General features: G+C 64.3%; 1 protein-coding gene across 10 annotated transcripts in view; it reads right to left on the bottom strand.

The window, feature by feature from the left end:
* Positions 1-14,784, bottom strand: part of ACSF3 (acyl-CoA synthetase family member 3) — a 50,783-nt gene that overhangs the window by 25,157 nt on the left and 10,842 nt on the right. For 5 of the 10 annotated variants that reach the window (XR_016224965.1, XM_089319595.1, XM_070061929.2 and 2 more), the window contains exons 3-6: positions 14,541-14,696; positions 10,159-10,313; positions 7,768-7,916; positions 4,577-4,686 (exon numbers count right to left, since the gene is read on the bottom strand). Coding sequence is in view for 8 of the 10 variants with exons in the window: in XM_089319595.1 (XP_089175721.1) it covers positions 4,577-4,686; positions 7,768-7,916; positions 10,159-10,313; positions 14,541-14,696 (570 nt within the window). In the remaining 2 variants the exon portion in view is untranslated. The remainder of the gene's footprint in view (positions 1-4,576; positions 4,687-7,767; positions 7,917-10,158; positions 10,314-14,540; positions 14,697-14,784) is intronic. The other 5 variants (XR_016224966.1, XM_070061930.2, XM_089319598.1 and 2 more) reach the window with 2 other exon arrangements.

Genomic DNA, 14,784 nt, shown 5'->3' with positions numbered 1-14,784 from the left:
TCAAGGCTCTGAGGTTCCAGGACTGTGCCGTCGCGGCCTGTAGCCCCGAGGGCGGCGAGACGCTGGGCGGCTTCTCTCGCAGCTCTACTGCGCGGCCGGGACGCCCGTCTGTGCACTCCCGGCTGCTCCCGTCAGTGCTGCCGTTGTCCACGCAGCTGCCTCACCTCCCTGACCAAAGCTACTGAGTGTTCTGTGCGGTGAATGGTTCCTTCCTTGGTGTCGTCTTCAGAGAGACACCGCACGGTGCGCAGAAGCAGCTCGGGCGCCTGCGTGCCGATGTCGTGTCCCACGAATCAAAACTGTTTGTTTATTAGGTCTCCATTTCTTTCCTTTCCGGTGGTGACTGCGTGGTCCCTTGTTGGGACCTGTTTTCTCCAAGGCGCCTGGGCAGCGACAGCAGCCTGGGCGGGGCCCCAGCAGGCGTGCCCACCCGGTTCACACAGATTCCCGTCGAAGCCGCGGTCCCTCAGCCTCGGTGCCTCCTGCGGCTCCGTGCTGTTTGAGGACTCTGGCGCGTGCGCAGCAAACACGGGCGGCCCTGCCTCGTGCCAGAGCCCCAGGACCTCTGCTACGCTGGCCGGCCGCGGCCCTGCCACACCTCAGCTGTCGGCAGTTTAACTCTGAAGGGAAGCTGAGTGTCCCCAGGCGCTTTTCTGCCTCTATTCAATTGGTTTTTTAAGTCCGGAGGAGGCAAACGCGGACAAACGGGCAGAACTGTGGAGTGGCCGCCCGGGCTGCGGGCTGCGGAGAACTAGGGGGACGCTTCTTTCTCGGTGACCAAGCTGTCCAGAACTGGTCACAGTGAGGCTACAGGATTCTTTAAAAACAGAAAAGAAAAGCCAGGAGCAGCAATAAACTGCACATTTGGTTTCCTGGATTCCACACTCAGGAGAGAAACCTGAGCCCTGGGTGCCGCCCGGTGCTGGGCACAGCCACCCTAGAGACCTGTGCGGAAAGGGTGCTCTCGGGACCTGGTCACCCCGCAGGGCGGAGGGGCGAGGCCTGGCCGTCCTGGAGAGAGCAGGACCTGAGACACCACTCGGGGCCCCGCCACCTCCCTGCTGGTCCTGTGCAAATCCACCACAGCGGTGGGGAGCTCACAAGCCGCGCGTCGGGCCTGCCCCAGGCGGACGCCATCACCTGCGGGGACAGCGCTACCGCTCCAGCCTAGCCCATCGCCGGGCCTGGCCTCCTGGGCCCCAAGCCTGCTGTGGGTCGGGTGCAGCAGCTGACAGCACACCACGGTGACAGATGGCATGGAGCGGGAGGAGGGCCGCAAGGAGCAGCCTGCTGTGCACGGTGACAGCTCACGTGTGGACACACAGCGAGACACGGCAAGGGAATAACAACAGAGAAGTGGGTTCACGCCGGCCCGGCCACCCACACAGCCTGCACGCTCCAGCTCTGCACAAAGGCCCGGCCAGAGGGCGTGTGCCGTGCAGCTGTGAGCCACTTATCTGCTGACACACCCACTGTCACTGGCTGCTGTCTGGCTCTCGTCTAAGTGAGCGTTTTGAAAAAATAAAATAAATAAATCAAGACACAAAGCCTGCGGCACTCACAGGGCTCACAGGCGGCACCAGCTGGGCACACGAAAGACATCACAGCAGACGGGCTGCTCGGGGAGGCAGCAGTTAACCCCTGTACACGGCAGGGCAGCGTAGCCAGAGGGAGCCAGGAAGGCGGGGCAGGGGGAGGGGGTCCGGTTCTCCCAGCCCCGACCTCCGGGGAGACTGGAGTCTCCGGACACCGTGACCGAGATGTGCAGCGCCCGGGGCTGCTGGCCGCTGTTGAGGCAGCGAGGCCGCAGCAGCGGTGAGAGCCTGAGTGTCCGGCACTGCGTCATGGCGCGCTCCCTCCCTCCCCGTGCTGGGGCCCCTTCCTGTCAGCTCAGGCAGAACCGTGCTCAGTGGGGGCTGCGTTAAAGGCAGGAGAAGCTCGGGGCTGGCGCCGTGGCTCACACGGCTAACCCTCCGCCTGCGGCGCCACCATCCCATGTGAGCGCCGGATTCTTTCCCAGTTGCCCTTCTTCCAGGCCAGCTCTCTGCTGTGGCCCGGGAGGGCAGTGGAGGATGGCCCAGGTCCTTGGGCCCTGCACCCCATGGGAGAACAGGAGAAGCACCTGGCTCCTGGCTTTGGATCGGCGCAGCGCCAGCCGTAGCAGCCATTTGGGGCGTGAACCAACGGAAGGAAGACCTTTCTCTCTGTCTCTCTCACTGTCTATAACTCTACCTGTCTAATAAATTAAAAAAAAAAAAGAAGAAGAAAGGAGAGGCTCAGTGCGCAGCTCGTGTCTGTGCCTACAGAGCACCAAGACCTCCTACAGTGCGTGGCTGGGGACAAGACGGGCTCCCAGGGAACCCAGCGCCCAAACCCAGGCACGCGAGGGGCTCCCTCCGGCCTAGCGAGGAAGCCAGAGCTGTGTGACACAGGAACAGCGGCTCCTGGCCACCAGGAAGGGTCCAGCGGCTCCTGGCCACTAGAAGGGTCGCCAGCTGCCCAGGGAGGCGGGGGGCAGCAGCTTTCGGCCAGGGGCACAGACACGTCTGCCTGGGGGCCAGCACGCGTCACACGCTGAAGTCTCACAGAAACGCGTGATGCCGAGCACACCACGCGGCACACACAGCCGCCCCACAGACTCTCACTGGAACTCAGCAAAACCGGCAAGCTGCAGGACACACGCCCGTGGCTCACACGCAAGACGGCGCAAGGCTGGCTGCAGACGGAGCGGAGCAAAGGCTGAGCGTGAGGGTGCGCGGCGCCTCACTCAGCAGCGGGACCCCCAGGGGGACGTGCAGCCCGTCCCCAGAGGAGGACGGTGCACTCCACAGGCCGGGAGCCGGGCCTGCGGCCACGCCCTCCACGGGCCCTCGGGCCTGCCGTCGGGCACCTCCCACCAAAACCCCAGCACTGAAACCCGTGCTCTCGAGCGCCAACCTCATGAGCAAACGCTCGAGGCAGCGAGCACCTGCTCTCAGAACGCAGCACAGAGGCAGGTACACGTACAGGGTGCACACTCACGTGAGCCACGAAGACACCGGGGCCCTGCCGGAGGGCGTGGTGTAGCATCAGATCGGGCTCGCCGACGTGGTGTGGAACAAGGGGATGCGGGCACGGAAGGGCCTGCACCGAGCCCCAGCGAGGCCCCCAGCAGGCCGGCTGCAGCCGGGGAGATGCCCCACACAGCTCACGGCTTCTCACACACACTTGCCAGGCACTGGCGAACGGTCCAGCGGTGAGTGAGGGCCTGGCGACCTCTGTCCAGGTGAGTCCGAGTACTCCCAAGTCCCAGCGCAGCGGCAGACACCAAGTCACAGCCTGGGTGGACGCAGGCCACCAGACAGGTCTGCGCGTGCTGCCCGAGGCAGCGCGGCCTGAGCCACGGTTAATGAGGGGGACAGGTCTGCGCGTGCTGCCCGAGGCAGCGTGGCCTGAGCCATGGTTACGTGAGGGGCCCCTGAGCTCAGGATGCTGCAGGGGAGGACCCCTGTCCAGCTGGGATCGAGACAAGCAGTGAGAGCTGGGTGCTCCTCCCCCAACGTGCCCCACCGCACCCTGCCAGCCCAGGCTCCCAGCTGCCCCTCAGCACAGCGAGGAGATGGCAGACGCCCAGGGCGGCCCCGGATGTGAGGAAACGGCCGTGAGCCGTGCACACCCCAGCAGAACGGCCCTGACCCCTTGACAGAGATGGGAACGTTCTAGAACATGCTGCCCCTAGACCAAAGTGCCCTTGAGCTTAACACTTAAAGTCCTTGTGCACCGGTAGGGTCAGGCCAGAGTGTGTCCCGTGCCACGTGTCCCCCGGGCCCAGGGGGCTGCTGCTTCAGTGTCTCGGGGGGAGTCCCTGCGGACATCACAGGATGGGCATTAGTGCGGTCAGGCGGGGCAGCCACGCCAGGTGCCAGCTGACGGGAGAGCGTTCCCCACCCCCTCCTCTGACAGCAGTGCCACCTCCAGCAGCACAGGTGCGGGGGACCAGGAAGACCCAGGGGCGGCAGGAGGACTCCAGGTGGTAGCCAGCACGGCCACTGCCTGAGAGAAAGCCACTTCCTGTCAGCACAGCTCCTTCCAGGAAGTCCCGGACGCGACCCGCGGCGCCTGCTGTCAGAGCCTCATGCGAACGCAATGATCTGACAAGTTTATCTCGGAAGTTCACGCACACGAGGGCTCTTCAAAAAGCTCAAGGAAAACAGACGAAAAACTCCAAGGATTTCAACTTTTACGCCAGAATAAACCAACCTTTTAACTCCTCTTTGCGTGAACCTGTTCAAGTCCCCTCGCGAGGTCTGACACCGGGATCGCTACCCCTGCCGACGGCTCGGCTGACCGGCCCTGCACATCTGCAGCCAGCCTGGCTCGGAAGGAGGCCAGGGCCCCGCCAAGGGCTCCAAATGGGCTCGCTGCCCTGGGCTTCTCCTTCGCCAAGGCTGCATGACCCACTTCAGGAAGACGCTCCCACGGATGGAGCGTGGAGCCCGAGACCGCTGGCCTGACTCCTCCTGTCCCGTCCTGGGGCAGACAGGACACAGGGCAGAGGAAGGCGCGCACGCTGCACCCACGTGTCCCACAGTCCTACCTGGGTGTCCCTCTCGTCCCCCTCCGCGTGGACGGCGCAGGGGCAGCCCTCCTGCGGGCGCTCTGAGACGATGCGCACCTCTACGCCGGGCAGCGGGGTTCCCACAGAACCTGCAGGACAAGCACAGAGCTGAGGGCGTGGAGGACAGACCCGAGCAGGCCTTGGCGCCAGCGTCCTGGGGGGGGGGGCCTGGGCTCCACGACTTCGAGAGGCTGACCCGAGGACCCCAGTGATGCCGCCGCCGTCCTCGGTGCGGGTGGTGAGTGTGCAGGGCGGGAAGGCGCCGACGCCTCTGCTCGGCACTGGGCCCCTCAGCCACATCAGGACACCTCTGTCGTAAGGACAAGGCTGCAGCGCGGAGCTGGACACACTGGCTCCGGCCAGCGAGGCTGCCCCGGCACCTCCTGGAGCGGCTATGCGAGCAGGGCTCAGGACTGGAGCAGGACGGCGGCGCCGCCCCACCAGGCACGGCTGGAGCCGGCACCTGCTCCCCCTCCTGCTCAGGCCAAGCCCTCTGTGAAAACGGCAGCTCAGCCACACCGTCAGGCTTGGAGCACAAGGGGACATGGGGCCCGTGGGGCCTGTGGACCTGCTGGGGCCATGGCACTGCCACATCCCAGCTACCCAGCGCGGCAGCGGGACCTGCACCGACGCAGATGGCGGCCAGCCCTCTCAGGCCAACAGGGACTGTGCAGCTGGCAGTAGCGGGAGACGTGACCCTGTCGCTCTTCAAGGAGTCCAGCACCACTGCCCAGGCGACCTGAACTGGGCTTTGGCCTCTGTGCTGGTGCCTGGGCCCCAGCGGAGGGACACAGGCTGGAAGGCCCAGGAGCCCCACCACCTCCCTGAGTCACTCCCCCCGCTCAGGAAGGCCAGCGCGGACTCTGCCCACCCGCTGGTCCTGCCTGGCACACGCCTCAGCTTCCAGAGAGCCTCAGGCTCTGCACTCAGGTGGACACAGGGACCGGAGAGACCGGGCTCCCAGGCTGGGGGCCTGAGCAGGGAGGAGACCAGGCCTGAATGCAAGCCCAGACCCTTCAGCTGCACACAAACCCACGGGGCGCCCGCCGGGGCTGTGGCAGTGGTTCATCCCACACGAGCGCCGGCTGCTCCACACCAAACCAGCTCCCCGCTAATGCACCTGGGAAAGCAGTGGAGGATGCCAAGAGCTTGGCCCTGCACCCACACGGAAGACCCAGGAACAGCTCCTGCTCCTGGCTTCGGCCGTTGGGGATGCTTGGGGGAGTGAGCCAGCAGGTGGAAGACCTCTCGTCTCTAACTCTACCTTTCAATCAAATAAACAAGAAGACCGATCTCAGTCTGAAACACAGGAGCTGAAACCACGAAGCTTCTACGAAAAAACAGCAGAAAATCTCCGAGACCTTGGGCTATGCACAGGCCTTTAAGCCACGACACCAAAAGGACAGCACGGACGAGCACATGGTCCACGGCCAAACCAAGGGCTGGCGCAGAGCCCCAGGCTGGGCAAGTGCTGACTCGTCCACTTCTCAGAGAGGGACTTGTCCCTCAAGCCCCTTTTAAAGACTGCTTATTTTTTATTGATTTGAAAGGCTGGGTGACAGCGCGCTATTCACTTTCCAGCTCATTCCCTGGATGGCCTAGAACAGCCATGGCTGGGCCGAGCCAGGCCAAAGGCAGTGGGCAAGAGCTCCGTCCAGTCTCCCACGTGGAGGCAAGGACCCAAGTACTGATCCTCACTGCTGTCTTCCGGGTGCACATCAGAAGGAAGCTGGATCAGCAGTGGAGGCGGCTTGGAGCCCACAAACCCGAGACACTCTGTGCGACCACGTGGCACATGCGTCTCAGCCCCCACACCCTCGTATGGGACATGGCAATGACGTGGTGTCTCAGACCCCAATATGGGATGTGGGCGACCATGTGTTGTCTCAGCCCCCCGGCCCATGTGGGACGTGGGGACCACGTGGCGCCTCAGCCCACTGCTCTGAAATGCTCACACCCACTCATTCATTTGAGAGGCAGAACACCAGAGGAGTAGAATGCGTTTAAACATCTGATACAGGACTCTGGCCCAGAATTTTAAAAAACTCCAAGCTCCAATAAAACCAGTGCCCTGCCCCCAACTCTGAAAGCGGGCAGAAGTTTGGGCAGACTTCAACCAAGATGACTCAAGAACGCGAGAAACACGGTGCAGAGACGCTCGGGCCACCGTGGGGCCAAGACAGAGGAGGCCCCACTCACCCACACCCTGCAGTATGACCCGACAAGGGCAGCCCGTCCTGTGCCCTGGACGGGGCAGCCGCCACATCTCACACAGCAACCCCACAAACCCACATACAGGTGTGCACAGCGTCTCCAGCAGCGTGACTGCCCCAGACCGGAAGTGACCGCCTTCCCACCACTGCAGGCTCAAGAGCAGTGGCACAGCCACACAGTGGAAGCCACCCGCACACGTGGCACAAGCACGCTAAGCAGCCGATGCCACCCGCACACGCCCCGCATGCTAGACTGTGGACATCACCCGCACACGTGACGCAAGCACGCTAGGCGGCAGACGCCACCTGCACACATGACGCAAGCACGCTAGGCTGTGGACATCACCCGCACACGTGACGCAAGCACGCTAGGCTGTGGACATCACCCGCACACGTGACGCAAGCACGCTAGGCGGCAGATGCCACCCACACACGCCCTGCACGCTAGGCTGTGGACATCACCCGCACACGTGAAGCAAGCACGCTAGGCGGCAGACGCCACCCGCACACGTAACGCACGCTAAGCGCAGACGCCCCCGCCCAGCCCTGCAGGATCCATCTCTGAGACCTCCAGGGAGAGCAAAACCACGATTGGAGAAAACATGAGAGGGGCCAGCGTCCTGGGGGCAAAGCATCCACGAGGTCACGCCAGCACGGAGGGGCCTCACGCCAGGAATGTCCACCCCAGCAGGGAAGAGGCGCGCACTCGGGCCCTCTCCTGCCGGAGGCACCCGTGGAGGCTGACTGGATTTGGGGTGGGTGGCATGGCCAGCACAGGCTCCTGGGCTCAGGGCGCCTGGTTCTTCCCTGGCACCTCCTTGGGCGAAGGAAGGGCCTGGGAGAAGAGTGGCCTCTACCCTGCCTGGCACCCGGGAGAGAGGGACAGGCCGCGGCCAACCCAAGCCGTGAAGGCGCCCGGGTCGGGCACCCAGTGTGGGCAGAGACCACAGCGCGTACCTGGCAGGCGACGGTCAGCCGCCAGCGGGTTGGACAGGGCCATGCCGATCTCGGTCATGCCGTAGCGCTCCAGCAGGGTGTGGCCCGTGATGCTCCTCCACTTCTCCAGCACGGGCACGGGTAGGGCGGCCGAGCCCGACACCATCAGCCTGCGGCACAAGCACAGGGTTTCCCGCAGGGCGAGAGGCAGACCTCAGGGCGTGCCCGATTGCCGGCGCTGGATCTTCCATTCGTCCCAAAAACATCACTTTGGGCTAAAACTTTTTTTCAAAGATTTTCTTCTTTATTTGAAAGGCAGAATTAGAGAGAGGAGGAGAAAGAGAGAGAGGTCTTCCATCCTCTGGTTCACTGGTTCACTCCCCCAGTGGCCACAATGGCTGGGCTGGGCCAGAATGAAGCCAGGAGCCAGGAGCCAGGAGCCTCCGAGTCTCCCTGTGGTGCAGGGGCCCAAGGACTTGGGCCACCTTCCACTGCTTCCCCAAGTGCATTAGCAGGGAGCTGGAGTGCAAGTGGAGCAGCCAGGACTTGAACCAGTGTCCATATAAGATGCCAGCTCCGCCAACAGTGGCTTAACCAATTTTGCTTTTTAAGAAGAATCTAGGTCCTCAAAAGGAACGTTTCATCAAGAACAAAGGCTGGGGCCGGCACTGTGGTGCAGCAGGTAAAGCCTGCAGTGCCGGCATCCCATATGGGCGCAGGTTCGAGACCCGGCTGCTCCACTTCCTATCCAGCTCTCTGCTGTGGTCTGGGAGGGCAGTGGAGGATGGCTCAAGTCCTTGGGCCCTGCACCCGCGTGGGAGACCTGGAAGAAGTTCCTGGCTCCTGGTTTTGGATCAGTCCAGCTCTGGCCATTGGGGCCATTTGGGGAGTGAACCAGCAGATGGAAGACCTCTCTCTGCCTCTTCTTGTCTATAACTCTGTCTTTCAAAAAAATAAATAAATAAATCTTTAAAAGAAAAAAAAAAAAAAACCAGCGGTTTCCAGGGGCTCTGGAGGGCTCCTCACAAGTGACCAAAATGCCAGTCTCAGCCCTGAGGACAACGGGGACGCTGCAGTGACAACAGAGTGTGGCGAGACACAGCCTGCAGGAGCAGGGGCTCCAAGACCACCCAGCTCCAGCTGGCAGCAGGGATGGTCCCACCTGCGTGACACTGAGGAGAGCTCTGCTGTCTTCCCCAGACCTCTCTGGAGCAGCAGGTGCGTGGGGTGGGGGCCTCTGTGAGGGCTCAGCTCAGCAGTACAGGCTGCCACGGCATGTAGCCCACAATATACAGCCCACGGTGTGCAGTCCACAGTGTACAGCCCACGGCATGCAGCCCACGGCGTGCAGCCCATGGCGTGTAGCCCACGGCGTGCAACCCACAGTGTACAGCCCACGACGTGCAGCCCATGGTGTGTAGCCCACAGTGTACAGCCCACGGCGTGCAGCCCATGGTGTGTAGCCCACAGCGTGCAGCCCACAGTGTACAGCCCACGGCGTGCAGCCCATGGCGTGTAGCCCACAGCGTGCAGCCCACAGTGTACAGCCCACGGCGTGTAGCCCATGGCGTGTAGCCCACGGCATGCAGCCCATGGCGTGTAGCCCACGGCGTGCAGCCCACAGTATACAGCCCACGGCGTGCAGCCCCCAGGGCTCTGCCCACGGTCAGCACCGCCACATCTCCTTCCCTTCTTTCCCCGTTCCCCGACCTTCTTGCACGTGGCTCTTGAGCTAGAACTGCTGCTGACCCTGTGCCACATGCATGGCCTGCCACAGACCCCTCCCCGGCCTCCCCCAGAAGAGCTGGGCCCATCTTCAAGAGGGGCTGGGCTCAGGTGAGCGAGCGTCAGTGTCGGAAGTGAGGGCTCCTGTCGTCACAGCATCCCCCAGGAGAAGGGGGCAGGGAGCTGGCAGGAAGAGACGAGGGGTGGGGAGGGAGGAGGCGGGGGAGGGAGAGGAGAGGGCTGGGAGGGAGGAGGGGGATCAGGAGGGAAGGGGCTGGGGGAGGGGGAGGGCTGGGAGAGAGGAGGCAGGGGGAGGGAGAGGTGAGGGCTGGGAGGGAGGTGGGGGACCAGGAGGCCAGGAGGGAAGGGGCTGGGGGAAGGGGGGAGGGCTGGGAAGGAGGGGGCGGGCTGGGAAGATCAGGAGGCGGGGGAGGGGACAGCCCTAGTCTGGCAGGCTAGAGCGGGGCGAGGGGCACAGACAGGCGCCAGAGCAGACGGAGCAAGGGGCACCCGCTGCCCTCCCCTCATCTGTCACTCCGCCACGGAGCAGGACAGAGCGGCCAGGAGACGCGACGGCAGACGCGTCCTTCCGAGGAGCGGCAGGCACTGCAGGAGACGGGCAGAGGTGATGATGGGCGACAGCGCACCTGCTGCTGTGTGGCTGCAGGGGGGCAGGCGCTCGCTCACCTGATGTTCTCCTTGCAGACGGCGCGCACAAAGTCCTGGACGTGCGGCTGGGTGAAGTGTGCGGCGTAGTGATCCATCAGCTTGCTGTAGATGGTGGGCACGGCCATGAACACGCTAACCCGCGGGGGCTCAGAGCTCAGGAACTTCTCCCAAACCTACAGAGAGGCCCGAGGTGACGTGGCGCCGCCAAGCTCTGAGCGCAGATCCCTGGGGTTGCACACTTCTGCCCTCTGCAGGGCGCTTCAGGCTGCACTGGACCGGCCGCGGGGGGGGGGGGGGGGCAGTATCTGTCACCCTCACCGGCTGCTCAGAGTAAGGAGGCGCACGCAGCCCGAGCCTGGAGCTCCGGTGGTTCTGCCTGCGGGACGTCTCTCCCGAGCAGACTCCCGAGGTAGCAGAGCGGTGCGGACGGCAGGGAGCGAGCCACCTCTGTGCAGCCACCAGCAGTCAATGGTGCCCAGGACCCAACCGGTCCCCTGCCAACTCGGCTCTGCGGCATTCAACACGCAAGTCACTCTACGAGCCCCACCTAACTCTCAGGGTCCCAGGAGGGGCTACTGGGCACACGTGTGGAGAGCCCGTGCACAGAGCGTGTTGTGTGTGTGGTGTGCAGACCCTGTGCACAGTGTGTTGTGTGTGTGTAGCGTGCAGACCCCGTGCACAGAGCATGTTGTGTGTGTGTAGCATGCAGACTCTGTGCAGAATGTGTTGTGTGTGTGGCGTGCAGACCCCATGCACAGAGTGTTGTGTGTGTGTGTGTGTCATGCAGATCCTGTGCACAGAGCGTGTTGTGTGTGTGGCTGCTGTGGCGACCCCGTGCACAGAGCGTGTTGTGTGTGTGTGGCGTGCAGACCCCGTGCACAGAGCGTGTTGTGTGTGTGTGGCTGCTGTGGCAACCCCGTGCACAGAGCGTGTGTGTGTGGCGTGCAGACCCCGTGCACAGAGCGTGTTGTGTGTGTGTGGCATGCAGACCCCGTGCACAGAGCGTGTTGTGTGTGTGTGGCGTGCAGACCCCGTGCACAGAGCGTGTTGTGTGTGTGTGTGGCGTGCAGACCCCGTGCACAGAGCGTGTTGTGTGTGTGTGGCTGCTGTGGCAACCCCGTGCACAGAGCGTGTTGTGTGTGTGTGTGGCGTGCAGACCCCGTGCACAGAGCCTGGCCATGGCTATGCTTCACACCTGCTGCCCGTCCTCCCGGCACTGTGACTGCTGCCTCTTCAGCGCCAGCTGCCTGCAGCACGGCCCACGAACGGCGGACAGGCCCTGGGGCAGCGTCCCTGCCCGGACGGCTCCCGACTGCCCTGGGCTGGGAGGCCTCGCCGCTCCCGGGATTCGTGGACATCAGCAGAGTGGCAAGGGCAGTGCTGACACAAACCAACGCAGCTGCCTCCAGGGCCTCCCAACAACCAGACCGCGGGACTGCTCAGACCCGGGGTCCCCTCCCGAGAGCAGCCAGGACGCAGTGAGGCAGCCAGACCACAGCCAGGCCTGGGGGCTGCCGCAGCCCGGTCACCCAACGGCAGGACCAGATCGGGCGCAGCACTGCCCAGGCCCCGCAGGCCTCGGCCGGGGCCTCCCCTGCTGCCACAGCCTGAGGAAGTCAGGCGGTGTGGCGCCGAGACCCTGCAGAGCTGGGCGTGGGCATGGCGGCGCATCCGTCCACGCCCTCGCTCACCTGGCAGGCGAGGGGGCACTGCAGGTGTCCTGCCGCCCGAGCCTGCTCGCACACTGGGGCCGGCGCGGGACTTAGTGATGCTGGGGCTGGGCTCAGGCACACACTCGGAAGCCCAGGGCTTACGGAGGGGCGCGACCTCCTCCAGCCACACCACTCCGCTTCGGCTTGAGGATCTGCTGCGGCATCACGGCTTCCCAAGCCTTTAAGGACGCTGAAACCCGGAGCCTCGTGTCCCAGACGGCTGGCAGCGAGCAGCAGTGGGTAAGCTGCTGCCTGCCGCGCTGGCATCCCATTAAGAGCACCGCTTGAGCCTTGCTGCTCCACGTCTGCCCCACTCCCTGCTGCAGCCTGGGAAAGCGGCAGAGGATGGCTCCAGGGCTTTGTCCCCTGCCACCCGTGGGGGACCTGGATGGAGCTCCAGGCTCCCGGCTTCAGCCTGGCCCGCCCCCGCTGCTGCAGCCCCATGGGGAGGGAACAGCAGGTCCAAGATCTCCCCACCACACAGCTGCTTCTCAAACACATGAATATTTTAAGAGACGGAGACCCTGGTGTCTGGGGGCTGCACCTGGTCTCAGAGGGTCCTCACGAGGGGGCGAGAGGGTTGCTCACGTGCATCCCACCCCTCTCTGCTTCCTGCTTGCGGTGTGGTCGTCCGCCCGCCACCCCTGCGCTGACCAATGCCTGATCCTGGGCTGTGAACCTCTGAACTGGAAGGCCAGATAAACCTTCTTCCCTCAAGAAATGAAAAGAGCTCAGGAACAATGAAGGGTGTGACTGGACCCTCTGCACGCTAAGGAGTAGGCAACAGCACCCGACGTGGGCACAGGACACCAGCCACGCAGCACACGGACTCCAGGGCACAGACCCCCCACGCAGATCCCAGGGTGCAGGCCCCAGGGCGCAGACCTCCCCACACAGACCCCCCCCACAGACCCCAGGGCGCAGACCCCAGGGCGCAGACCCCAGGGCAAAGACCCGCCATGCAGACCCCAGGATCCAGACCCCCCCCACAGACCCCAGGGTGCAGGCCCCAGGGCACAGACCTCCCCACACAGACCCCCCCCACAGACCCCCCCACAGACCCCAGGGTGCAGACCTCCCCACACAGACCCCAGGGCACAGACCTCCCACACAGACCCCCCACACAGACCCCCAGGGCACAGACCCCCTACACAGACCCCAGGGCACAGACCTCCCTACACAGACCCCAGGGCACAGACCCCCCACACAGACCCCAGGGTGCAGACCTCCCCACGCAGACCCCAGGGCACAGACCCCAGGGCACAGACCTCCCACACAGACACCCCCCCACAGACCCCAGGGTGCAGGCCCCAGGGCAGAGACCCCCAAGCATAGCCTCCAAGGGCAGCAGCTCCCGGGCCCCAGTGCCTATGGGACCCCCGGGGGAGGGCTGGGGTGCCTGTCCACAGTGTGTCGGGAGAAAACCCGTCCTCCAGTGGGCAGAGGTTCTCTCACCCCCAAGGGCCCCTGGACCTTTGTTCTGGAGCATGGAACACCAGCGCTCATCTCCACCCAGGACAAAATGCACCTTGGCCTCTGGCCACGTGCCCTAGTGCCCTGCATGACCCCAGCATGAAGGTCTCACAAGGAATGCAGCCTGTGTGCACTCCTTTCAGTAATGAAAACCCATGCCTGCACCAAAAGGAATCCATTCCACAGCCACCCTCTCACTCTGCGGCGCAACAGAGCCCTGTGCCCACCGGGAGCCCTCAGCCCACGGTCCAGGCACCACATCTGGAGCCTCCGGAGAGACGGTGCTCTGGGCTCCACTGCAAGCCTACAAGTCACCAATGTCCCCAACTGACAGAAGGAAACAGGAAGTTGAGAGGCCATGGAGGCCGGGGGCGCGGCTGGCATGCCACCATGTCTTCCGGACTGCCTGGCCAGGAAGCACACGTGCCAGCTCTGCACGGCCACCTGTGGTGGTGTCACCCAACCACAGCTCTCTGCACGACCGTCCCAGGAGTCAGGTGGGGCCTGTGGCCTGGCCTCTGCGCCAGAGGAGCTGGGAGCTGGGAGCTGGGAGCTGGCGTGGAGGCCACCACTCCCACGGCCCTGAGGCGAGGGGCCCTGCAGGTGGGGTCAAGCAGGGTCTCCAGACTGGAGATATTACCCTGGATATCAACAGAAGAGAGCCCACGTGCCGACAGAAGAGACGCCCGTGAGATGCAGGCCACCTCCTGAAGCCATCAGAGGCGAGGAGCAAAGCCCCATGCAGCGTCCAGGTGGAGCCCTGGCAACACCGTGGCATCCGCGCCACCGTTTCAGCCCTCTGACCCCCAGAAGCAGAAGAGGCGGGCGACGACCAGGTGTCATGGCAGCCCTGGACCCCGGGTGGGTCCACACCAGACAGGACCACATGGACGTGCCCGCTGCCTGGACCCCGGGTGGGTCCACACCAGACAGGACCACATGGACGTGCCCGCTGCCTGGACCCCGGGTGGGTCCACACCAGACAGGACCACATGGACGTGCCCGCTGCCTGGACCCCGGGTGGGTCCACACCAGACAGGACCACATGGACGTGCCCGCTGCCTGGACCCCGGGTGGGTCCACACCAGACAGGACCACATGGACGTGCCCGCTGCCTGGACCCCGGGTGGGTCCACACCAGACAGGACCACATGGACGTGCCCGCTGCCTGGACCCCGGGTGGGTCCACACCCGAGAGGACCGCCCTGGACTCACCAGCTGGGCATTGAACTCCGGCAGCATCACGCAGGTGGCGCCTACCCAGAGTGGACACAGCAGCTTGTTGACCACGCCGTGGACGTGGTGCAGAGGGAGGACGTGCAGGATGACATCATCTTTAGTCCAGGCCCACGTGTGCACCAGGCCGGTCACCTGAGGGGACAGCAGACGGAGAAGGAGCAGGACGCTTCAGAGGGGACACACTCACCGGCGAGGGGACGGCCAGCCGTCCGTGTCGCCC

This window comes from Oryctolagus cuniculus, chromosome 18 (assembly GCF_051225735.1).
Source record: "Oryctolagus cuniculus isolate XC-2025 breed Fujian yellow rabbit chromosome 18, ASM5122573v1, whole genome shotgun sequence".
NCBI classification, from domain to species: Eukaryota; Metazoa; Chordata; class Mammalia; order Lagomorpha; family Leporidae; genus Oryctolagus; species Oryctolagus cuniculus.
Note: the sequence above shows the minus strand (reverse complement) of the source record. Positions and strands in the feature narration are given on the sequence as shown.